This window comes from Rana temporaria, chromosome 1 (assembly GCF_905171775.1).
Source record: "Rana temporaria chromosome 1, aRanTem1.1, whole genome shotgun sequence".
Lineage (NCBI taxonomy): Eukaryota > Metazoa > Chordata > Amphibia > Anura > Ranidae > Rana > Rana temporaria.
The window spans coordinates 349316171-349343418 of record NC_053489.1 but is presented as its reverse complement, the minus strand read 5'-3'; the positions used below and the strand labels follow the sequence as shown (position 1 = coordinate 349343418).

Here is a 27248-nt window from a genome sequence, read left to right as displayed (position 1 = left end):
CAGTCTGCGAAGTTTGTAAACAAAATGAAACATTGTAACTAACTAACATTGTAACTAAATTTAACCACTTAAAGTCCAACACTTGTTTCTTAAGTTAAAAAGCAATATTATTTGCTAGAAAATTACTTGGAACTGCCAAACATTATATATATTTTAGCAGAGACTCCAGGGAATACAATGGCAATTGCTGCAATATGTTATGTCACACTGCCTTTGCCTACTTCAATGAATAATAAAAACCATAAAAACAAAACAGTGAATTTAGCCCATTTTTTTTGTTTGTTGTTGTTAATGTGAAAGATGATGTTACGCCGCAACAATCGTGAGAGAATCGTGATCTATCTTCTTTTTTATATAAATACTTTTATTCATTTTTTCACAAAACAATACAATTAATACAACATAAAATCAGTATACAGACTGACATATATGGTCTCGATATGTACCCCTTTCATTAAAAATAATGAAAAAAAAACTAATACAAAAAGAAAACTGTATCTTCTTCTACCAATACTATATACTACTCCTGGATTTCTCCACCACGTTCCCCCTCCACTCTCCCGGGGAGACAGGGTCACACCACCTATACCCTATACCCACAGTGAGTGGAGGGGGGGGAGGAACATAAGGAAAGAGAGAGAGAGGAAAGAGAAGGAGAGGGAGGGAGACAGAGAGAGGGGAAGAGAAAAGAAGGGAGAAAAAAAAAAAAAAAGGGGGGGGGAGGCTTTCCCCTGTGAAAACCAGATGAAAAATACTGAGTCCTACAAAAATATAGTGAAAAATGTAGGGGTTAATTCCCCTTATTGTGTATTTACTTAAATATACAAAAACACCAGTGAATATGTGAAAGAAAAAGGAAGAAAGTGAGGAATATAGGGGTTAATTCCCCTTATTGTGTATTTACTTAAGTGTACATAAACAAGAAAAAATTACGAAAAGGAAGAGAAAAAAAAAAAAAAACAGATGAAAAATACTGAGTCCTACAAAAATATAGTGAAAAATGTAGGGGTTAATTCCCCTTATTGTGTATTTACTTAAATATACAAAAACACCAGTGAATATGTGAAAGAAAAAGGAAGAAAGTGAGGAATATAGGGGTTAATTCCCCTTATTGTGTATTTACTTAAGTGTACATAAACAAGAAAAAATTACGAAAAGGAAGAGAAAAAATAAATAAAAAAATAAATAAAAAAAAATAAAAAAAAGGGAAACACTAAGTCCATCTAAATTATAGTGAGAAGTGTAGGGGTTACTTCCCCTTATTGTGTAATTACTTAAGTGTACAAAAAATAAGAGGGGAGAAGAAAAAAACTACCCCATAAGAAAGAAAATAAAACTAAGAACAATTTCTTCTATATTGTAAAGGGGAGAAAAAAAAAAAAACCTACTAAGATATAGTGAGAAATATAGGGGTTAATTCCCCTTATTGTGTATTTACATAAGTGTACTAAAACAGGATGGAATTGTGAGGAAAAAAACACTGAGTCCATCTAGAATAATAGTGAAAAAAGTGATCTATCTTCTAAGCAAAAAAATTGCAATTCTCATTTTAGCCAGAGTCGTGCAGCTCTGTACCCTGCAACATAAAAAGTGCAAAGACCACCATAGAGTAATTTTCTAGCAAAAAACAAATGATGATTTTTACATGTAGTAGAGAAGTGTCAGAATTGGCCTGGGTGGCAAGGGGTTAATTACCATGAGTAATATACAAATAATTATTATAAGCCCTGTGATCCTATCAGTCTGCTGTAGTGTGTCAGCTTGTATTTATATTGGCCGCTCTGAATGTAGCTTCTGACAGGCTGTGCAAGCATGCCCGTATCTCCGGAACCATAAATGATAGCCGTCCCAAATTTTAACCAGTTGTGGGGTAGGTCTTCACCTGCCTACCCCCCCCCCAAATGTGGGGTTTCTGTGACCTCTGGTCATCGAGCTACAACCCCCCAAATTCAATCTATAAAAAAAAAAAGATTATTAAAAAAAAAAAAAAAATTTTTTTTTTTTTTTTGGGCAAATGGGCCTATCTTGAGAAAGGGGCCTGGAGCTGCAGCTCCATCAGCCCCATTGTTAATCCGGCCCTGGCTGTGAAGTATGTCTAGGTTGACATTTTTGCAGGTGTGTAAATTCCACGCATTCCCATGTCCGCCGCCAAAATGTAGGGGTGCCATTATTTCACACCGCGTTTTCCCATGTGGCTGCAGTCTCAGAAATGGTTGGTAAACTTTTACCTGCCTTTCCTGCAGGTACAGCAGCCCTTTCAAATAAATGGGCCGCTGTGCCTGCACAAACACCTCCCAAGATGTGAACGTAGAGGTGTTTCTATTATTCCTCTTTCTGTGCCTCAGTACTGTGCTTACCAGCTCCAGTGCTACCTGCTTCCAATGCAATCCAGAGCATTGGAATATGGTGAGCTACAGACAGGGTATAGCTACAAAGTTTAATGACCAGTCTGTCCACCCCCCCAACTTCAGCAGTGGTGTATGAAGCTGATTCTAATAGGTGTTTTAATGCTATGTCTGTTTTCAGCTTAGCATATGCACCAGAAGCAGTAAACAACGTACAGACAGCCCGGAGCTAGGACCAAGGGGACTTGGTGGAGGGCACACATGACACAGTTAACAGGGCAAATTAACCATTGGCTCTCGGGGGGCGGGGGGGGCGGAGAAAGGAGGTGATAAAAGGGTAAGTCCCCGCCCCCCGAGCAAGCAGAACGCGCAGGAAAGTTTCAGATAGAGACACCATGGCTGATCTGGCTACTATTTGGGCCCAGCTGCAGGCAGAAGCGGCGATCCACGGCCCGGATTGGCTCCAGGACCAGCTGCGGCCCATTCTGGGGGGGACAGCCACGGCAAGTACCGAGTGGGGGCGGGATCTGGGACGAGCTCGGCGGTCGCGGCCCCCGGAGCGCTTCTCCCCGGATTCATCTCCCAGAGCCCAGCTTTCCACGGGGAGTCCCCATGTGCGGGCCCCTCCGGGCCCCCCGCGAAGCGTGCGGCAGTGACAGGCGGGGGGGGGGGGACCGGGAGGAATCCCATTCAAGGACGGCGCATGGAGTCGGAATCGGCGGGCTCCTCCCCCCGGGGTGCAGCGCGGGGTGCGGGGCCTCAGCGGGGGAGGCAGCGGAGCACTGCTGCTGGGCATTCATCCTCCGCTGCCGGCAGCACGGCTCATGTGGAGACGGATGGAGCGATTGCGGGTGACAGCGGTGTTCGAGGCGTCGGGGCTGGGGGCGCCCCCCCCGGCCCGCGGAAAGCGTCGGAGAAATCCGTGAACGGGTCTGACAGCCAGGGATCCTTCCCCTGGCGGGCTGTCCGAGGAGGGCGAAGGGCCTGCTACGGTCCGATCGGAGGGTGAGCTGAGTGACTCGGAGGAGGATCTCCCCCCCAGGAGGGGGGTGGCGGCGGTGGAGACTGTGAGATCGGCTAGTGGTCCGACCCCTAGGCAGCATGGTAAGTCAGCTTCTTCTGCTATCTTGAATGCGGGGTTGGGTATGTTGGGACAAGGGGTGCCTGTGGTAGCGGGGGCGGCGGGGGGTTCCCCTCCTGGCACGGGTTTAGGGGGGGGGTGGACTCGGGGTTGGGGGGGTTTGCGGGGTTCTTGGCGGGCATAAAGGCACTGGTGGGTCAGTTTGAAGGCACAGGGGGGGGTTCCGGGGCCGGCGGCCGCTTGGGTGGTTCCCGCCGGGGCGGGGCCTAGCGCGGTGGTGGCTTCTGCGGCTCCTGCGGCTCCGCCGGTGGTGGCAAGCCTGCCCCCGCCGGTGGTGGCCCCCGCTGTGGCCCCGGCAAGTGCGGCGTCAGCAGGAGTGTCCGGGGAGGGAAAGGGGGCGGGTGATGTAGCAGCAAAACAAGAGATTATACGTCTAGCGGACGCAGCTAAGTGCGAGGTTTACATATGTTACGAGGCTTCGTTAGGGACCCACCTCAAGGCGGAGGTCAGGGAAAAAATATGGAAAGGTGAGTATGTGGAAATTTTTTCTCTCCTCCCGCTAGAAAAATTTAATCTGGATAGGGGGAAGCCTGATGAGTCTAAAAAGGAGGAGGAGGAGAGGCGTCGGTATCGGTTGATACCCCGCACTTTCGCAAATTGGTTGCAGGCCTTTAGTATCTTGGCATGTGTGGTGGGTGAGAAAAAGCCGGAGTGCTGTTCGGGTTTATTCATCTACCAAAATGCAATCGGGGAAGCTCAGAGGGTCTATGGGGGATCGGCGTGGCTACGCTATGACGAACAGTTTCGTCAGAGGATGGCCGTGCGCCCGGACCTGCGCTGGAATCAAAAGGACATGAACCTGTGGTTGTGCTTGATGACGGCGGCCAGGGCCCCGGGACAGTTTTTTCAGGGAGGGGCGGGTGGTCCCTCTACCCAGGGGCAACCGGCCAGTCGGGCAAAAGGGGTGTGCTGGCAGTTCAACTCTGGCACCTGTAAGTTTGGGGGCAACTGTCGGTTCAAGCATGAATGCTCAGGTTGCAGAGGCTTCCACCCACTTTCCAAGTGCTTCAAGCAAGCCAAGGGCCGTGGAGGGGAGCCTGCAAACAAGGGGGGAGACGCCGGTGAGGGTGTAAAGGATGCGGCCGTTTCTCGGTAGGTATCCGGACAGGGGGGCAGCGACCGTTCTGGAGAGGGGTTTTACCGTGGGGTTCCTTATTCCGTGTAAGATGGAGACGGTCCCTCCAGTGCCGCGCAATTTGAGATCGGCGTTGCTTCATCCCGAAGTGGTTTCGGAGAAACTGCGAAAGGAGGTGGCGCTGGGGCGCATGGCCGGTCCCTTTCCGGTAGCTCCATGGGGGGGGGGGGGATTTGGTAGTCTCTCCATTGGGGGTGGTGCCCAAAAAGGAGCCCAACAAGTTTAGGTTGATACACCACCTCTCGTTTCCGAAGGGGGGGTCGGTCAATGACGCCATTGATCCGGAGGCTTGCGCGGTCAGTTACACGTCATTTGATGCAGCGGTTCACTGGGTTCGCCGGTATGGGCAGGGGGCGTTGATGGCGAAATCGGATATCGAGGCGGCGTTTCGTTTGCTGCCGGTACACCCGGACAGCTTCCGTTTGTTGGGGTGTCACTGGGAGGGGCAGTTTTATGTAGACCGGTGCCTTCCCATGGGGTGTTCCATCTCCTGTGCGTTTTTCGAGACGTTTAGCTCCTTTTTTGGAGTGGGTGGTGAGGGATGTTTCGGGCCTCAATTCAGTTATCCATTATTTGGATGACTTTCTGTGTATAGGGCCGGCTTCCTCCAGAGTGGCCGCGACACTTTTGGCCACGCTGGAGCATATGGCTGACTATTTTGGGGTTCCCTTAGCCCCTGAAAAAACGGAAGGTCCGCGCACGGTGATGACGTTTTTGGGGATCACGTTGGATTCCGAGGCCATGGAATGTCGGCTGCCGGAGGACAAAGTGTTGGCGCTCAAGACGGAAGTTAGAGGCATGTTGGGGGTACGCAAGGTTCGGCTAAGGGAGCTTCAGTCCTTACTGGGCAAGCTGAACATTGCGTGCCGCATCTTGCCGATGGGACGGGTTTTTTGCCGACGGCTGTCGGCTAGCACGTCGGGGGTGGAGTCCCCGAACCACTTCATTACCTTACAAACAGTACACAGGGAAGACTTGCGGGTTTGGCACTCCTTCTTGGAATCCTTTAATGGTAGGGCGTTGTGGATGTCGGGCCCGGTTAGCAATTTTGACTTGGAACTCTACACCGACGCGGCAGGTTCCTCGGGCTTTGGGGCCTCCTTTAGGGGCAGGTGGTGTGCGGGCCCGTGGCCGGCGAGCTGGGTGGCGGCGGGATTGACAAGGAACTTGGTGCTGCTGGAATTGTTTCCAGTAGTGCTGGCAGTGGAACTGTGGGGGGGGATTTCAGGGACAAGAAGGTGAGGTTTCATTGCGACAATCTGGGGGTGGTGCAGGCGATTAATTGGGTATCGGCATCGTCGCCGCCGGTGGTGCGATTTCTGCAACATTTGGTACTTAGATGCTTGCAATTGAATGTTTTTATTCATGCAGTGCATATCCCTGGGATGGAAAATTTTATTGCTGACGCATTGTCTCGCTTTCAGTGGGACAGGTTCCGAGAGTTGGTGCCGGAATCGGAACAACACGGAGTACCTTGTCCGGAAGGGCTATGGAGGATTGCGTTGGCGTGATCTCTGGTTGGCTTAGAAAGTCGGCGAGCGAGACCACATGGGTGGCGTACAGTAAGGTATGGCGGGACTGGGAGACCTTGGCGGACTGGGCAGCAGCGGAACCCTTTGGGTCGGAGGCGCGGGGTTTGTTGTTTTATTTTGTTTCTAGGAACATGGAAGATGGGGTGTCAGTGGCGGCGTTAAATAAAAAGCTGGCGGGGCTGGCGTTTCTTTTTAAGCTACGGGGATGTCAGGACTTTACCAAGGATTTTTGGGTGAGACAAGCGGTAAAGGGGTATAGGAAGGCGAATGTCTCTAGAGACTCGAGACGCCCGGTGTCGTTTTCAGTACTACAGGGGCTGTTGGAGAAATTGCCTTCAATATGTTCTTCGGAGTACGAAGTGGGGCTATTTACGGTGGCTTTCTCGTTAGCTTTCTTCGGGGCCTTTAGGATAGGGGAGCTGGTTAGTCCGTCCAAGAAGAAACACGATGGCTTGGGAGCCCATGAGGTGAGTTGTGGTGGGGACAGGGTATCCATATGGCTGCGCAGGTCCAAGACGGACCAGGCAGGTAAGGGTAGGGAGGTGCTGGTCTTTGCGTTACCAGGTTCTCCGTTGTGCCCAGTGGGGGCGGTGCGGGCTTTCCTAAATATGCGCCCACAAGTGGGAGGTTCGTTTCTGATACATGGGGACGGGTCTCCACTGTCTAAGTACCAATTCATAGCCATCTTAAAAAAAGGTCTACGTGCATTGGGAGTGACAGAGAAAGGTTTTTCTTCTCACTCTTTTCGCATTGGTGCGGCAACTGAAGCAGCTAGGAGTGGTTTGGGAGTTGAGGTAGTGAAACAGATTGGCAGGTGGGAATCCAGGCGATTCCAGAGCTACGTGCGCCCCCACCTCCTGGACGGTTAATTCCGGTAAGGGGGGGGGCAGAGGAAGAGGGTAGAGCATTCGGGGGTTTTTGAAGGTGGTGATGTGTGTGTATGTCGGTGTGAGGATGCGCAGTGTATTACCCCGTTTGTACAAATCTCTTTACAGGTGGGATTCCGGCCCTGGTGTGGATCTTGGGCCACTCCTATGTGGCGTGGGGAGCTAGGCGGGCGGATGCTAGGCCGGAAGGTCGGCAGTAGATATGTGCATTCCCGTTCTTACGAATGTTATTTTCGTACGAAAATGTTCATTTTCGTACCCGCAGAATAATGTGTACATACGAAAAAAATAAAGCACCAAAATACGAAAACGACAGGATTACGAATGAGCCGCATAACGAACAACCGCAAATACGAACGAACGATCTGACGAAAATACGACAAAACGAAAACGGCAAAAGAACAAAAATTACATCTATAACAAAAGATTTGCATTCTGTATCCTGTTTGAATCCCCTCTCTGTTCGCATCCTCAGCCGTATGTTCACACGACATCCACAACAAAAGACCCGCACCCTGTATTTTGAATTCCTTTTTTCTGTTTGTATTTTGGATTCAACAGAAGGCAAATCTTTTGCCACAGATGTCACACGAACACACGACCGAAAACACCAAAAGAAAAAGGACCCAAAATACAGAATAGAAATCTTTTATTATAGATGTCATTTTCGTTTTTTTGAATGGGCAGTGAGTGTAGTTAGTGAAGCAGCTTCTCTTTTGTGCCGAGTAGTACAGTAAAGCCAAATAAACTTTTCTGTGGATTTTCATCTGAAGGGAGATCAGTTGGCCAGACTTTTGAACCCAAAAATGGTTTTCTGATGGAGTTTAAAATCGAACAAATTTTCTGAGAACGAACGGAAAACGATCGTTTTTATGTTTGTTGTTAAAAAAGTCTGACCAAGTGTATGGGGCTTAACAATCGTTAATATGGATGAGCCGCGTGTTGAAAGTGCTGCGAATCCCCGCAATATATTTACGAAAGTACAAAATGACGAAAATCCTTTTTCTGTTCGTAGCTTCAGTCGCATGCCCACATGACATCCACAACAAATTGTCATAGATGTCACACGAACACACGACCGAAAACACGAACAGAAAAAGGAATCCAAAACACAGAATGCAAATCATTGACGAAAATTCACGAAAATTATTGTCTAACAAGTAACGAACATGAATTAAACAGAATAACGAACCATCCCGCATGTACGAAAATAAAACGGTAACGAAAATACGAAACGATCGGAATACGAAAAAATCTCGTCGTACGAAAAACGAACGGGAACGAACAGGAAAACGGGCGTCTTACGAAAAACGAACGGAAACGAACCTACGGAACGATACGAAACAGAACGAAAAAAAACGAAAAAAAATTCTGTGCACATGTCTAGTCGGCAGATGGGCTTCCCAAGGGAGGAAGCCTGTGTTCGCTGGCTGGGGGTCCCGGGAATGCTGTGGGGAAGGTTGGTGGGAGAGGTGCACCGCTATGCACGCCTGGACCGTGCACCCGACGTGCTGTTACTACACGTGGGGGGCAACGATCTGGGGGTCAGGTCCATGCTGGAGATCACGAGGGACATCAAATTTCCCGGATATGGTAATTATTTGGTCCGACATTATTGCTCGGACCGCATGGAGACTAGCGAGGTCAGTCAGTAGAATCAATCGGGCCCGAAGGAAGATCAACCGAGACGTGGGCAGGTTTATGGTTCGAAATGGGGGACTGGTAGTCCGGCATCTGGAATTGGAGGAAGAGACCTGGAGATACCTGCGGGGCGATGGGGTGCACCTTACAGATGTGGGCATCGACATGTGGGTTATGGGATTGCAGGACGGGATTCAGAGGGCCATTAGGGTGTGGAGGGGCATCCAAGGATAAGGTTTTACCCTTGGGTGCTGTGGCTTGGTTTTGGTCTCTGCGGGTGAAGGAGGAGCCGGGTTACAATAAAGGATTGAAGACCTGTCGGTGACAGGGGATATATGATGCCCAGAGAACGGAGGTTACCTGGGGAATGAGCATGGTGCACTGCGGTCGTAAGGTCTTTGAGCCAGCATCGGCTTGAGGCCTGTCAGAAGGACACGAGGGACCGCAGTGCAATTAGAGAGTTGGGATACATATGTTTATATGTATATATGTTTATGTATATATGTTTATATATACAATTTAGGTTTTACAGTTATAGGCTTTCGTCTGCGGAGACCAAATAGGCAGTTAGTCAGTATGACAGGTGTTTACGTTAAAATTGTTAAATTTTTTTTTTATTATCTTTAATAAATTAAGGCTGCTACGGCCTATTATTTACCCAACAAAATGGTGTGGTCTCCATGTTAATGGGGGGGAATTAAGTTTGGGTTGGTTTAAGGTGTTATTTATGTTGGGTAATGGTACATCTGTTATACTTGGGTCATGACCTCTGACAAGCTGGCTGTGAAAACACTAATTTCTCTACAATAGGAGCTACTGACTGCATTTACGTTTTTACTATTAAACCAGGGGGAACATGGCTATTTTTTTTAAACACACAAACTTTTAAACAGGTCTGTCATGCATTAGAGGGGACATTTTTTTTTACTGAATGAATAGTGCTTGTCATTGCTGATCTTCCCGTCTGAAAATGTTAGTTGCCTGGGTGAAATGAATATCCAATGTTTTTATTATATTCTAAGACAAGTACCTGAAGCAAGTAAACTGATGAGGAGTTCATCAGTTTAGGATGAGGAGTTTCTGAGGCCACGTACACACGGCCGAGAAACTCGACGGGCAAAACACATCGTTGTTTCGGCTGTCAAAAAACTAGTCGAGCCAAATGTTCCCATTGCCCAACGAGGAAATAGAGAACATGCTCTCTTTTTGGCTCGACGAGTTTCCTGACGGGTTTCTCGGCGAAAAGTGTACACACGACCGGTTTTCTCGGCAGAATACGTCTCCCATCGAGTTTCTTGCTGAATTCTGCTGAGAAAACCGGTTGTGTGTACGGGGCCTGACTTTCTAATCTGCATATGTCAGGTCAGTGATTGAGAAAGTATTGAGTGAAGTACCATCTAGGCAACTAGTAACTTTAGAAGGAGGTCAGTACAAGGTTTCTTTGCAGTGAACCTGTCATTTTACCCTGCAGGTTAAAGCAACAGATTCACCTAAAATGGAACTAAACCCATTAATGTAACTGTTTACCAAAACAGAAACATTTAACGATCTGATTTTTTCAACAGGAATTGTGTGATGACAGGCTGTTGGCGGAAAATCCGACCGTTTGTATGCTCAAACGGACAATTGTTGTCAGATTTTCTCTGGACAAATGTTGGATAGCATACTTCAAAATTTTCCGCCAACAATTGCGTGTTGTCGGATTTTCCGAGCGTGTGTACACAAGTCCGTCGGACAATACTCCAAAGTACAAACACGCATGCTTGGAAGCAATGCTCACCATAACAACATTAGCAGAAGTTGCCCACAGGGTGGTGCTAAAGAGCTGAAAAAACATGTAGTTTCGTTGTTTGTTAACTGACAATTCTTTGCTGTTTGTATGCAAGACAAATTCTTGGCCAATGCCCTTCACAAAAAAGTCCTACGCTTTGTCTGCGGAAAAAATCTGATCGTGTGTACCAGGCTTTACTTGTGCTCTCAGTAGAACTGTCATGCCATTAAATAACTGGTGTCATTACTGATCATATGTGCAGCACCATAGCAATTGCAGATCAACAGAGACTAAGGGTCCTTTCACACGGAGCGGACCGTTTCTGTGTCCGCTCCGTGTGTCCGCCAAAGCTCAGCGGGGATCATCCGTCATCCCCGCTGAGCTGTCGGCGGATAGGGCGGTCCCCGCACACAGTGCAGAGACCGCCCTTTCTCTGCTCCGCTCTCCCCTATGGGGGATCGGATGCAGACGGACTGTCTGTCCGTCTTCATCTGATCCGTTCCGCCGGACGGAAGAAAAATAGGGTTTCTTCCGCTCGCAAAAGCGGATCCCGACGGACGCGGATGGTCGTGGACGTTAGCGGATGCTCCACCCGCTAACGGACGCGATCCCATAGGGATTCATTACAAGTCCGTAAACGGACTTGTAATGAACGGACGAGCGGAGCGGACATCTGAAAGGGGCCTAAGATGGCAGCTTCCTTGACCCTAAACCGTGGGGGTTTTACTTTAACTATCACCATCCCCAGCTAAACATAATCGACTTTCCTTCACTACCTTGCTCTTGCATTCTTCTGTCAAGAGCTGGTACTTTCAGCTATTGGGACTTTCTTTCCTTCTTCTCATCTGACATCATTGGTGCTTGCAGATAGGCTGCCCAGGCGCTGGGAGGTCTCAGCCCATGGAAGCTTCTTTACTTTCTCTCTTTTGTTCCCCAGTGTCTTAATGGAGTGGTAGGGGAGCAAGGGGGAGAGATAGCTGAGAAGGGCAGCACTTAGTGGAGCCTGTGGTTGTACCCTTCATGAGCCCAAAGTAAAAATGTGAAAAGCAATGTGTAATTTCAATTGCACATTAACTTCTTCTCTGTGTGATAAATGTCCGAAGCAGTGTTTAAAAAAATAAAAAAATAAATAGCTGCTAATAGAGAACAAAGCACAAGATATGCCGAATATAATTATTCAGCAACAATTAGAGGACCTCAGTGCATGGGGCTGTGTAGCTGCAGAAGGCTTCTCAAGTTTCCAGTGCGCAAATTCAGAAGGTGAGCCGTTAACTGCATCATGCAAAGAGATTAAAGGTAATTGTAGAAAAAAAAATGAAGGAACTCCAAAACTGGAGCTTACAGTGATTGTAGATTATGTTTAGCTAATTTCGGTGTCACTTTGCCCTAATAAGGTGTTTTACTATTTGAAGGGGACATATAAGAAATCAATAATGCATTCATAAAAAAGTTTTATTCCTAACTGACAAAAATTGTTCCTTCTGTTATTTATGTTATCAATTTGAATATGAAACTTGTGCTTTGTTTTCTGTTCTATAGGTGCAGTTAATTAATGATGCCTATAATCTAGTGGTGGACGCAGTGCTGGGCATTGAGGCAAATAGCGAAGAAGGTAATAAAGAGCCATGGGTCACTATTTTGGGAATAATGAAGCAGATAAAGATACCCATTATCAGTCTGGATATTCCATCAGGTGGGTAACTAACACCTTTTTTTTTCAATATTAGAGTGTAAGTTTTTATATTCACAATTTTATAACAATGTTTCAGCTAGGTATTGTGGTTGCATCACAAATCACATGTAAAACAGTGAAAGCATACATGCAAAATAACTTAGACCCCTTTCACATTGGGTCAGTTTGCAGGAGCTATAACGCTAAAAATAGCGCCTGCAAACCGACCTGAAACAGCCGCTGCTGTCTCCCCCGAGGCCCCCGAGGGCTTTCACACTGGAGTGGTGCGCTAGCAGGACGGTAAAAAAAGTCCTGCTAGCAGCATATTTGGAGCGGTGAAGGAGCGGTGTGTATACTGCTCCTCCAACGCTCCTGCCCATTGAAATCAATAGGGCACCGCGGCTATACTGCCGGCAAAGCTCCTCTGCTGACCCTTTCTTGCCCGCTAGCAGGGGGTAAAACCGCCCCGATATTGGCTGAATAGCGCCACAAAATTAACGGTAAAACCGCTTTACCGCCGACGCCGCCCCAGTGTAAAAGGGTCCATACAATAATAAACAAAGATTTGATTAAGCTGAAGACTTTCAATGAAATAGAACCCCTCACTTCCACAATTCCAAATGTGGATTTATATTTACCATTATTAACCCTGTCTGCATTATGCTGGCTGATCTTATTATGATTTCTTACCTAGATGTGCACACTGTCTATCCTAACAAAGGATCTCAAGCTGGGTTCACACTGGTGCGATGCGGGAACCACAGCAATTCCTGTGTAGGTTCCTGCAATGCAATCTGAATTGCAGGCAGTTCACACTGCTTGCTACGAGCCACTGCGAGTGTCTACATAAAGTTAATGACACCCCCAAATTGGTTTGCAGAACGCAGTGCGAACTATGCAATTGGATGGAATCTAATCACATAGGTCTGAACACACATGTGATCCGATTCCAGTGCAGGCAAAAAAAAAAGGGTCCTGCACCATTTTGGTCCTTCTCAATTATTGTGACAAAAAAAGGGTCCTGCACCATTTTGGTCCTTCTCAATTATTGTGACTTCTCAATTCATATACCTGTATCATCCAGCACTATGCAAATCGTGTCTTCAGCAGATAATGTGCACACTCCACGTCCACAAAAAAACAAACTTTATTAATTTTTTTTAGTGAATTAGGACTTATTAAAAAAAAAGTTTATGTATAACATGCCAAAACAAGAAGTTCAAATTTATTTCAGACTTTAGTAAATCCTTTAGTGAATCAGGCTGAAGTTGAGTTAAAGTGTTACTAAACCCACAACAGTAAAATCAGTCTGTATATGCAGCATAGCATGCTTGTTATACTCACTGCATTAGAAAAAGGCTATTTTATCCTGTATGCACAGATCCTTCCCTCCCTGCACTGTCTATCTGGGGAAAGCCAGATAACATTGGCAGGGTAGCTGACCTGCACATGCTCAGTTGTCTCTATTATGCTGGAGAGAACAGTTTCTTGTTCTCAGAGCTAGCCATGTCACATGATATTGACATCACACATGTGGGCGTGTATACAGGTTGTAGTGGAAATCTCCTCCTACAGTGAACTCTCAGCATGCGGAGAAACTGGGCAGTTTATCATGTAAACGTGGTATACAGATCAGCCAAAAAGGTATATAGTGGCAGCATTTTAATGTAAAAAAAAAGATTTATAAGCTGTGGGCACTGTGGGGAGCAGATGAACTATTTTCATATTACTGGGTTTAGTAACAGCATTTCCCTTGTTCTGAGCTGGTGGTGGTGATTTGCTAAAAGGGAACATTTTTCATTTAGCTAAGTCAACTTAAGAAGCATCAATCTTATGCAAAGGATCTTCTATTTCCTTTTCATATGATAGGATGTTTTAAAGTGAATACTGCTAAACTGTGCTAAGCAAAATATCATTATTTAAACAATTATCCCCAAGGAGTACTAAAAGTATTAAGCAGACATGGTATTTGTATGTGTTCATCATATTTTATATAATTTTATAATGCATTTTGTATTTGTTTCTGTAGCCTTAGCGAACAAAATAAAAATTAGATTTTTCAGCTCCCCATCAAATTATTCGACAAACCATTTTGGTTACAGTTTTTAGATATGAATGGAAAATCAAGATTAAGATCACTTGATATAACTTTTTAGATATAACCATTTTGTTTTACATTAACCACATGCAGTACAGACAGAGGCATAACTAGAACCTTCAGGGCCCCGGTGTAAGAAAGCATGATGGGGCCCCCCCATCCATTTGAGCTCCCAGAACCATGCCTCCCGTGTGCCCCCTGGGACGTTTATCCACCGCAATCACAGCGGCCCTTTACCATGTGATCAGCTGATCACATGTAAACAGACTTGCCAGTTATCTGCAGCCCTTTTACTCCGACGCTGTGCCTATGTGAGGAAAAGACTGCCGTTGACCGTCAAGAATGTCAGTAAATTGTTTACAATGATAATCAGTGCCCCAATCATCTGTGCCACCTATCAGTGCCCATCAATGCCACCTATCAGTGCCCATCAATGCCACCTATCAGTGCCCATCAATGCTGCCTATCAGTGCTCATCAATGCCTCCTATCAGTGCTGCCTATCAGTGCCCCTCAATTCCACCTACAAGTGTTATCTATCAGTGCTCATCAATGCCGCCTATTATTGCCCATCAATTCTGCCTATCAGCACCACCTAACAGCGTCCATCAGTGCCACCTGTCAGTGCTCTTCAATGCTGCCCATCAGTGCCATCTGTCAGTGCTCATCAATGCTGCCTATCAGCATCTATTAGTGCTCATCAATGTAGCCTATCAGTGCTCATCAATGCTGCCTATCAGTGCCACCTATCAGTGCTTACCAATGCTGCCTATGAGTTTTGCCTATCAGTGTTCATCAGTGTCCATCAGTGCAGCCTATGAGTTCTGCCTATCAGTGTTCATCAGTGCCCATCAGTGCAGCCCTTGAGTTCTGCCTATCAGTGCTCATCAATGCCCATCGATGCTCATCAGTACCACCTATCAGTACTTATCAATACCACCTATTAGTGCACATTAGTGCCTTCTATCAGTGCAGCCTATCAGTGCTCATCAATGCAGCCTATCAGTGGCCCTTAATGCCAATTATTAGTGCAACCTATCAATGCTCATCAATGCAGCCTATCAGTGCCCATTAGTGCCTTCTACCAGTGCTCATCAGTGCCCATCAATGCCTCCTATCAGTGCCCGTTAGTGCCTCCTATCAGTGCCCATTAGTACCTCCCATTAGACGAAGCAGATTGACTTGTGTCCTCTATCTCATCCCATGCGAGAGAGGATGGACTGAGGGGGAGATAGAACTGTCAATGCTGGCTCTATGCTGTTCCATGAGAGAGATGCTCTCAGCTCAGAGCTGTGCGACTAGCAACCCTGATGGGGCCCCCCCAACAGTGGTGGAATGCCTGGGCCTCGTCGCAAGTGTGATTGTTGAGACCCTGGTAGTTCCACCACTGAGTACAGAGCAATGTTTATAGTTTGTAGCTGTTCTCTATTGCAAAATTAAAGTATTTATTCTCAGTAATTTAAAATAGATGTAAAGTCCCACTGCAATGATGAAAGCTCTCGAAATGGTTGGAAAAGAAGGGGACACCTGTGAAATGATATACAGGAATTTTTGCCATTGTATTTTAAGGCAAGTAACTGAACTTAGAAGAAACTAATCCAAAGCCAAGTTAGGACTTTTACAGACTGACCCATAAATGTTGCTTCTCAAAGAAACCTTTGGTCAACCAATAATGTAACCAGTTAAAAAAAATATGGTAAGTACAGAAATACATTTGTATTTTAAAATGTCCAGCAGTGGCGCTGCGTCCATAAAGGGTGCAGGAGCGCCGCCCCCTCTCTCCTGCACCGCTCCAATCCCCATAGATAGATTCATGCATTGCATGAATCTATCTATGGTCGCTGCTGACACCCCCTATTCAGGTGTCAGGCCCCTTTTCGGGCCCTTTGCTAACACTGAATCCGCCTTTCAGCCATTTGGGTTGCCGCGTCTGTTACCGGTCACCTGTTTGGCTGAAATATCAGGCGCTGTGATTGGACACCTGAGAGAGGATGGAAGAAGACATGGAGGACGTGCAGGAGAACGCCGCTGAACCACTCCGAGACAGGTAAGTGCAGGCAGCATCTGATGGGGCACACTGGCGGCATCTGATGGGGCACACTGATGGCATCTGATGGGGCACACTGGTGGCATCTGATGGGGCACAATGGCAGCATCTGATGGGGCACAGTAGCGGCAATTGATGGGCACACTGGCAGCATCTGATGGGGCACAGTAGCGGCAATTGATGGGCACACTGGCAGCATCTGATGGGGCACAGTAGTGGCAACTGATGGGCAAAGTGTCAGCAATTGATGGGCACAGTGTCAGCAATTGATGTGTTTGCTGGGCACAGTGGCTGCGTTTGATGGGCACAGTGGTGGAAATTTATGGGTACAGTGGCTGCGTTTGCGCCCACCCAAAAATTTTGAGCACCAGCCACCACTGATGTCCAGTATATGAAGTACTAAACTAAAATGTATGTCGCCGGTTACCAACTCCTAAATGTGGTGGCTGCATTAGTTTTCATTTTTAGGCTTTCTTCCCTTTATTTTCACCTGGTGATTTTGTCTGTAATACAATTCCTGCCTAAGGCTGACCATACACTTTCAATTTTCTGGTACATTTTTCCTTTAATTTACCAAAAAACATATATGAGGTCAAAACTAAATAACTCTTAATTGTATCCAATTAGGCAGGCCCCTTGCACTACATAGTTTAAATCTAAAGGAAAATGATACAAGAGGATTGAACATGTACAGTATGGCCGGCCTAAAGCCGGATACACACCAGTCGGAGACACTGCACTAACCGTGCAAGGTTAGAAGTCCGAAGTCCGATGGACTTTTTTCATCGAAAATTCCGGTCGTGTGTGGACCCCATCAGACTTTTTTCCGTCAGTGTTTAGAAACAGTACATGTTTTATTTTTTTCAGATGGAAATTAAACCGATAGGAAATTCCTATCATCTGTTTGCAACTCTGACGGCTCAGAATCAAGTCGACGCATGCTCGGAAGCATTGACATTCATTTTTCTCAGCTCGTCGTAGTGTTTTACGTCCCGCGTTTTGGACGGTCGGAATTTAGTCTGACAGTGCGTATGCAAGACTGATGGAAGTCAGCTTCATCGGAATTACGACGGAAAATTCCATCGGAAATTCTGATCGTGTGTTCGTGGCTTTAGGTGTGAACCCAGCTTTAAAGCAGTTACAGCAACAATGTTGGGGGGGTGAAAGTTTTACATAAAAAGTGATTTTTGTAAACCCCTGTCAGTGTTAAATGGTTTGTCTCAACCCTCTACTTGCTACTTTGCCTGGACAGCGTGATCTGTAAAAGGAAGTTGGTAAAAAAAACAGGCTTACTGCGAGGATCACCAGATGAACGTAAAGGAAAAATAAACGTAAAAAAAGAAAAATAATGCAGCTACTACATGTAACAATTAGTAAGCTGCAATATATTAGACTTTAGCTTTTTTGGGTTTAATATCACTTTAAAGTTTGAAAGTAGGTAAATGAGCAAACTGTTTTGCTCCTAAGTTTTAGGGCAATAGAGTTATGGAAGTATTTAGTAAATGAGCATAACTCATAGGCAGACACTAGACATTTCACACATTTAGGCATTTCAAGGTTAACAGTACAGGTCACTGTTGGGAGATTGTATTTCTGTACCTCATTTTTATGGCTTTGATGGGACTCTCTAGAGTAAGGAGCTATGAGATGAGAGGCAGTAGACGTGATGTCATGTGAAAACACTTCACTGCCCATCTGCATCTGGAAATCCATTCAACAACAGGAAGAAAGAATGAACTGAGGGGATGAATGAAAAAAATGTCGGCAAGAAACAGTTGATTGTCAATTCCATCTCTTTCTGTCTACCTTGTACTAACCACAATCATAGTAATACTCTGGTCTGCTACTGTGCCTTAAACATACAGTAAGCTTATGTGTCTAGCCTTTATAATGATGGCTAATCCCTAATCACACAGGGCCAGATTCACAGACATTTACGCTACGCTGCGGCGGCGTAACGTATCCCATTTACGTTACACCGCCGCAAGTTTACAGCGTAAGTGCCTGATTCACAAAGCTCTTACCTGTAAACTTGCGGCGGTGTAACGTAAATGCGCTCGGCGCAAGCCCGCGCCGAACATACTGCGCATGCTCCATCGGGAAAATTACCCGACGTGCATTGCGCTAAATGACGTCGCAAGGACGTCATTGGTTTCGGCGTTAACGTAAATGGCGTCCAGCGCCATTCATGGACGACTTGCGCAAACGACGTGATTTTACAAATTTCGACGCGGGAACGACGGCCATACTTAACATTGGCTAGTCCACCTAGAGGGCAGCCTTAGTTTTACGTGGCGTATCTCGACGGAAACGACGTAAAGTTAGAGCGACGGGTAACGCGGACGTTCGTGAATCGCCGTAACTAGTCATTTGCATATTCTACGCCGACCGCAATGGAATCGCCACCTAGAAGCCGGCCTAGAATTGCATCCTAAGATCCGACGGTGTAAGTCAATTACACCTGTCGGATCTTAGGGCTTTCTATGCGGAACTGATTCTATGAATCAGCCGCATAGATACGACAAGCGTATCTCAGAGATACGACGGCGTATCAGGAGATACGCCGTCGTATCTCTACTGGCCCATAGTTATTACTCCTACTGGATAGTTACCACTTATATTCTATGGCCCGGATTCACGTACAGCGGCGTATCTTTGAGCGGACGTAGCGCATCTCATATGCGCTACACCGATGTAACATAGTGAGTGAGAAACTTATATAGCGCTGCACATGTGCATTAAATCGCCTCTGGGCGCTTGTAGAGAGGCAAGACCAGTATTCACAAAGCACTTGCTCCCTAAGTTACGGCGGCGTAGCGTAAATGGGCCGGCGTAAGCCCGCCTAATTCAAAGTAGGAAGGTAGTGGGCGTGTTGTATTAAAATGAAGCGTGACCCAATGTAAATGAAGGGCCGAACGAATGGCGCATGCGCGCACATGCTCAAAATCACGGCGCATATATACTCCCTAAGATACGTTGGCTCAATGCTTTCGACGTGAACGTAACCTACGCCCAGCCCCATTCACGTACGACTTACGCAAACAACATAAAATCCGACGGCTGTTCCGATGTCCATACCCTAACATGACTTACCCCTGCTTTACGAGGGATAACGTTACGCCGGACTCGGCGTATCTAGGTCATTTACATATTCAACGCGTAAATCAATGGAAGCGCCCCTATCGGCCAGCGTAAATATGCACCCAAGATACGACGGCGTAGGAGACTTACGTCGGTCGGATGGAGCCAGAATTGAGGCGTATCTGGTTTCAAGAATATGGCGCATAGATCCGACGGCGCATCCTAGAACTTACGCGGCGTATCAACAGATACGCCGGCGTAAGTTCTCTCTGAATCTGGCCCAATGTGCATAAAAATTCACAAAATTCATTGGTCAACAAATGTCTCTGTTCATGCTGCTGAAATTGAGTATCTACCAAACTTTTTCGCTCTGATATTACAGTGTTAGTTATCAGTCAATAGCAATCCCCAACTTCTTTGTGATGTCTTTTTGAGAATTATGTCTCATCCTGGTACACATAAGTTATTTAAAGATTGGTCGTAGGAAGTGCTACAGCCAATCATCTTGTAAAACCACTTGGCTATTTCTTACCTCTATCCACAGGCGCACAAGCCTGAGCTTCTTAGGAGCAACTGTCTGATGTGACACTCTAATGAGGATTGACACATATAAGAATAAGGACATACAGTATCTCACAAAAGTGAGTACACCCCTCATATTTTTGTAAATATTTTATTCTTTCTTTTCACGTGACATCACTGAAGAAATGACACTTTGCTACAATGTAAAGTAGTGAGAGTACAGCTTGTATAACAGTGTAAATTTGCCGTCCCCTCAAAATAACTTAACACACAGCCAGTAGTGTCTAAACCTCTGGCAACAAAAGTGAGTGCATCCAAAAGTGAAAATGTCCAAATTGGCCCCAGTTAGCCATTTTTCCTCCCCGGTGTCATGTAACTTGTTATGCCGCATACACACGACCGTTTTTCATGTCATGGAAAAAAACAAAGTTTTCTCGACGTGATTCTTGTCAAGCCTGCCTTGCATACACACGATCGTGCTAAAAAATGCTCTAGCAAAGCGCGGTGACGTACAACACTTACGACCAGGGCCGGATTCCAGACAAGGCCAACAAGGCCAGGCCTCGGGGCGGCAGTGGGTGCAGAGGCAGCACTGCAGCTGAGAGGAGAGGACACTTTCATTCCCCCCCCTGTCATGTCACGGATGGTGAGAGGAGAGAAAACAGAGGGAAGAGGAGGTGAGATGGTTTGGTTTAGATGTAATTTTCGGCAGCAGCACCCCCCCCCCAATGATCAATGTCATTTTTGGCAGCAACATCCCCCCCCCCCCAGTTGTCAATGTCATTTTCAGCAGCAGCAGCAGCATCCCCCCTGCTTCCCAGTGTCCTGCCGAAAAAGTCCCCCGGCGGATAATGTCCCCCCCTGTACTGTGCAGGCAGGGCGGAATTGAAGGACCCGGCCTTGGGGCGGCAAAGGGAGTAAATCCGGGCCTGCGTACGACGGCACTATAAAGGGGAAGTTCCATTCGTATGGCGCCATCCTTTAGGCCGATTATGCAAATTTCCCTTCTCATAACTTGCTTCTGAGCATGCGCGTTTTTTTCCCTGTCGTTAAAGCCTACACACGACCGTTTTTCAAGACGAGAAAAACGACGATGTGAAAAACTAGGAGAAAAAATAGAGCAGGTTCTAAATTTTTAATGCCCATTTTTCGCGTTGAGAAAAATGCTCTGGAGCCTACACACGATCATGCAAAACGGTCGTGTGTACGCGGGATAAGTGTTACAAGGTCTCAGGTGTGAATGGGGAGCAGGTGTGTTACATTTGGTGTTATCCCTCTCACTCTCTCATACTGGTCACTGGAAGTGAGTGTACAAGCTGTACACTCACTACTTTACATTGTAGCAAAGTGTAATTTCTTTAAAAGAAAAGATAGAATAAAATATTTACAAAAATGTGATGGTTTTACTCTTAAAGGAACACTAAAGGTTCGTTTTTTATTAGATCAATTGATTGCTGTAAGCTAGAGCATTTACATATCACTTACCTCGTTTTTCCTTTTGACCTCCAAAATACAGTAATCCAGGTTTGATAATGCCATTTCCTGTCTCTCCTCTTATTGCTTTCCACCAGCATCTGAGCTGTTTTGCATGGTGGAAAGCAGAATGTGCTCACCCCCTCCCTATGACTACAGCCCTGTGTGAAGATGCTCTCTTATCCCTCACAGGCATGGAGGCTAAGCCTAATGGGAACTGTAGTTCCCATTAGGCCGTGATGTAGCAAGAATGAATGCGCACCGCAAACCAGGAAGTCAGTGAGAATAATGATTCAGGAGTGACGGAGGTGAATAAAACAGCTCGATTTCAACAGGTATCAAACTAGTTATAATGCAAAACATTACTTTTTACTTTATAAGCTACTGTCAGACTTTAATTTAAGAGGAAAATATTTTTGTCTTTACAACCCCTTTAAGAGATACTGTATAAGGATTCTTCCTTCTCATTGAGAAAAGCAAGGATGGTAGCAATTGTGTGTGCTTCTTCCCATTAGAAAAGTAACTTAGTAATCAGTGCTGGTGTAATGTAGGTCAGGCAGATGTCTCCCCACCTGCTGCACTTGGGTAGACATCTGTCTGTCTCCGCTAGTGTTGAGCAGAATATGCCATATTCGATTTCGCGATATATCTCGAATATATATTCGAATATTCGAGATATATTCGCTAAATTCGAATATTCGTGATATTTTATCGAAATTAATTGATTGCGATTTTTCGCTATTGCGAATGCGAAAATAATTGCGATTTTTTTAATAACTGCGGTAGGAGCGCTCTGATTGGCTTAGAATATTCGTGATATTTTATCGAAATATCGCAACATGCGAATGCGATATTAATTGCGGAATTTCGAGATATGCTGGAGGAGCGCTCTGATTGGCTCAGAATATTCGTGATATTTTATCGAAATATCGCAACATGCGAATGCGATATTAATTGCGGAATTTCGAGATATGCTGGAGGAGCGCTCTGATTGGCTCAGAATATTCGTGATATTTTATCGAAATATCGCAACATGCGAATGCGATATTTATTGCGGAATTTCGAGATATGCTGGAGGAGCGCTCTGATTGGCTCAGAATATTCGTGATATTTTATCGAAATATCGCAACATGCGAATGCGATATTTATTGCGCAATTTCGAGATATGCTGGAGGAGCGCTCTGATTGGCTCAGAATATTCCTGATATTTTATCGAAATATCGCAACATGCGAATGCGAAATTGATTGCAGATATTTCGAAAACTGCTGTAGCAGCACTCTGAAATCGAATATGTATGATATTTTAACCAAAATACATATTGCGATTGCGATTTTTCGATCGCGCATGCGCAATTGCGCGAACAACACGCGACCATTTCCTGGAGCCTTGCCAGTTTCCAACTTATGATCGCAGCGCAATCACACAGCAACATGGTTGGAAGCAATTTCACTAAGTCTGAGGAAAAGTTGCTGATTTGTGTAAGTATTTTGACCACTGTTATTTCATCATCTTCAACTGCATTTAAGTCTAGTTTAAAAGTTAGTATATATGATCAGATATTAGTATTTCACAAAAAATGTGTCTCCTGCTTTTACAAAACTACAAGTCCCAGCATGCCTGGACAGCTGCAGACACCCTGGTTGGCAAATGTGTATTTAGGCACGTTTCCTTGTTATTTAGCATAATGAATTTAACATTTTATTGGACATAGGACGTATGCGAACGTCCTGACTTCAGTGTCCTCAAGGCCCAAGGACGTTCGAATACATATTGCCCTTTAGATGTTGCAGAACTACAACTTCCAGCATGCCTGGGAATGCTGGCACTTCTAGTATTGTAAGTTCTGCAGGCCCCCATTTTTCAGGCCTTTATGCACGGGTCTCTAAACTGTGGCACCCTAGATGCAGCAAAAGTAAAATTCTTAGCATGCACTGACAGACCGTGGCTGATGGGAGTAGTAGTTTTGCAACAGCTGGAGTTGGACTGGTCTTGAAACCCAGAGTTAGGTAACAAACCCGTAGTGTTTTGCAACCATTCTGCCTCCAGCTGGTTATTTTCTGTTGAAAAGCCTGTGGCGTGCAAAACACAACCCAAAAACTCCACCCGGTGCAAGGAAAAATTTGCACACACCTAAAGAGTGACATCACAAAAAACTGCGACGGTTGCATACGTCAGTGGTCCTCCGAAAAGGTCCCGTCTCTGACCCCCCGGGCGTTAGGCTCCTGACAGGGAAAAGAGTTACTGTGGTCCATACAGCCGAAGCCATATGGACCCATCTCGGTCCAAGCAGCGCAATCAACACGCGAACAACACGCGACCATTTCCTGGAGCCTTGCCAGTTTCCAACTTATGATCGCAGCGCAATCACACAGCAACATGGTTGGAAGCAATTTCACTAAGTCTGAGGAAAAGTTGCTGATTTGTGTAAGTATTTTGACCACTGTTATTTCATCATCTTCAACTGCATTTTAGTCTAGTTTAAAAGTTAGTATATATGATCAGATATTAGTATTTAACCAAAAATGTGTCTCCTGCTTTTACAAAACTACAAGTCCCAGCCCAGCCCAGCATTTTAGTCTAGTTTAAAAGTTAGTATATATGATCATATATTAGTATTTCACAAAAAATGTGTCTCCTGCTTTTACAAAACTACAAGTCCCAGCATGCCTGGACAGCTGCAGACACCCTGGTTGGCAAATGTGTATTTAGGCACTTTTCCTTGTTATTTAGCATAATGAATTTAAAAAATTTTTGGACATAGGACGTATGCGAACGTCCTGACTTCAGTGTCCTCAAGGCCCAAGGACGTTCGAATACATATTGCCCTTTAGATGTTGCAGAACTACAACTTCCAGCATGCCTGGGAATGCTGGCACTTCTAGTATTGTAAGTTCTGCAGGCCCCCATTTTTCAGGCCTTTATGCACGGGTCTCTAAACTGTGGCACCCTAGATGCAGCAAAAGTAAAATTCTTAACATGCACTGACAGACCGTGGCTGATGGGAGTAGTAGTTTTGCAACAGCTGGAGGTGGACTGGTCTTGAAACCCAGAGTTAGGTAACAAACCCGTAGTGTTTTGCAACCATTCTGCCTCCAGCTGTTTTTTTCCTGTTGAAAAGCCTGTGGCGTGCAAAACACAACCCAAAAACTCCACCCGGATGCAGTGAAAAATGTGCACACACCTAAAGAGTGACATCACAAAAAACTGCGACGGGTACATACGTTAGTGGTCCTCCGAAAAGGTCCCGTCTCTGACCCCCCGGGGCGTTAGGCTCCTGACAGGGAAAAGAGTTAGCAACGCATATCTCCCCTATACGTGTATCCTGTGTTGTTAATAATATATTCATAATTATGCAAATGATAATGGCTGCTATATTTATGCAAAAAAGGTGGCGACCGAAATGGCAGGATATAAAATCTTTCATGTTACCCCTGTCATTGATTAATAAGGCGAGAATGCTTCCAATTGTTGAATAGCATACATTTATATCCATAAGGCTGTCAACAGAAGTATTACAATATACTTTGTTCTTCATCTTGCAGAAGTTCCTGGAAACAGGATACGATAAGCTGCGGAGGCAGCCAGAGAAAAGGGCTGTGGTCAGCGCCCTAATCGCTGACTTTGGCGGCCAACACGACCACAATGCAATTGTGAAGAAGTGGTCTGACCTGAAGAGGCGCCAAATGGATCAGGTCAGACGTCTTCGGGCTAAATATCATCCAGGTAAGTTATTGTTGACAGTTATGTTTTTTTTTTAAAAAGTGTATTTTGTGCGTGAACTCGAAAGAGAGAGGAGCCGGCCTGCAGGAGTTGGGAGGCCTCCCCCAGAGGCAATCTGCCACCTTTCTCCATGCCCCGGTTGGCAATGGCGGGTGTGAGGGGGTCCTCCCAACCCAACCTCGCATAGCACACCCACCAGGGGCGGGGCTGAGACCACCAAACTCAATTCACAGGTAGCCGAGAGCGGGATCCGAACCCCTAGCTGCAGAGGTGAATCACTTGTCAGTGCAGTGGCAATCGCGTGGAGCCACCGCAGCTCCTTTGGTGACAGTTATGTAAGGTCATATGTAATTCATGTAAGGTCAGATGTTGTTAACCAAGATGCCATGTTGTGCTAACATATATCACCACCAGCCAAGGTATTCATAGTACTGTTGAAAAAAGACATGGGACAGCAGACAGGAACACAGAAGTTATGTGGGAACATAATTTTCCCATTGCTTTGCATGGGACTTTAAAGAAAAACCCCGACCATGGCAAGTGGGGGTGGGTAAGGTTTAAACCACCTATCCTATGTTTGTGGCTGACATATAAGTAACCTGTGTGCCAAGTTTCATATAAATATCTTTAGCCGTTTGTACGTGATGCTGGAACATACATACATACATACATACATACATACATACATTTATGCACACACACACGTTGAGTTTTATATATATAGATTACCACTAAATTCCTGTGTTAGGAGTGGGGTTGTTATAGTAATCCCGTGTGCTCCATCAGGCCCTTTTTTTAACATGAGATGGTCTGAACAAAACAAAGTAGACAAAAACAGCTCATTTTAACATGGTTGCATCCCAGCTCACGCTCAGTCCCCTGTAGTGCCCACAAGACCCTTTAATATAACATTGTCCCATTGGTTAACTGTCTATATAAATCAATTTGTATTCATATACAATACAGCAGAGTACACAGAATTTGCATACGTCATTAGAAAACATTTTTATAATATATGAACATTGTGTTATTATAGGAGCTCCAATGCCAGTTATCCGCGCCAAGCGCAGAAGGCGCCAGGCCGATGAGGAGGAGGAGGAGGATGCGGCAGAGGAGGATGCGGCAGAGGAGGAGATGGATGAAGAGGAGCAGCCAGGGCCCTCCCACTCCCCAACCCCAGCTCCTGCTGAGGAGCAAGCTGAGGAGCTTCCCCCCCCCACCACCCCAACTTCTCAAGCAGAAGAGCAGGAGGAAGAGAGCGGTCCTGTGAGCCTCGTTCAGGAAGGTAAATATGTGCACAATGATTAATAACATTTCAACAATAAAATGTAGATATAAAAATGGACAACATATAAAGCGCACCTGTCAGATTGTAGAACCATAATATGGTATTGATGCTAGAAGTATACAGGTAGTGCATAATTATTAAGCAAGTAGTATTTTTGAGGATTCATTTTATTATTGAACAACAACCATGTTCTCAATGAACCCCAAAAACTCATTAATATCAAAGCTGAATTTTTTTGGAAGTAGTTTTTAGTTTGTTTTTAGTGTTAGTTATTTTCGGGGGATATCTGTGTGTGCAGGTGACTACTATTACTGTGCAGAATTTTTAGGCAACTTAACCAAAAAATAAATATATACCCATTTCAATGATTTATTTTTAAAAGTGAAACCAATATAACATCTCAACATTCACAAATACACATTTCTGACATTTAAAAACAAAACAAAAACAAATCAGTGACCAATATAGCCACCTTTCTTTGCAAGGACACTCGAAAGCCTGACATCCATGGATTCTGTCAGTGTTTTGATCTGTTCACCATCAACATTGCGTGCAGCAGCAACCACAGCCTCCCAGACACTGTTCAGAGAGGTGTACTGTTTTCCCTCCTTGTAAATCCCACATTTGATGATGGACCACAGGTTCTCAATGGGGTTCAGATCAGGTGAACAAGGAGGCCATGTCATTACTTTTTTTTATTTAATACCCTTTCTTGCCAGCCACGCTGTGGAGTACTTTGACACGTGTGATGGAGCATTGTCCTGCATGAAAATCATGTTTTTCTTGAAGGATGGTGACTTTTTCCTGTACCACTGCTTGAAGAAGGTCTCTTCCATAATCTGGCAGTAGGACTGGGAGTTGAGCTTGACTCCATCCTCAATCCGAAAAGGCCCCA

General features: G+C 45.5%; 1 protein-coding gene across 1 annotated transcript in view; it reads left to right on the top strand.

The window, feature by feature from the left end:
• Window positions 1–27248, top strand: part of YJEFN3 (YjeF N-terminal domain containing 3) — a 181531-nt gene that overhangs the window by 138833 nt on the left and 15450 nt on the right. The window contains exon 5 of the mRNA XM_040320561.1: window positions 11992–12145. Coding sequence (XP_040176495.1) covers window positions 11992–12145 — 154 coding nt within the window. The remainder of the gene's footprint in view (window positions 1–11991; window positions 12146–27248) is intronic.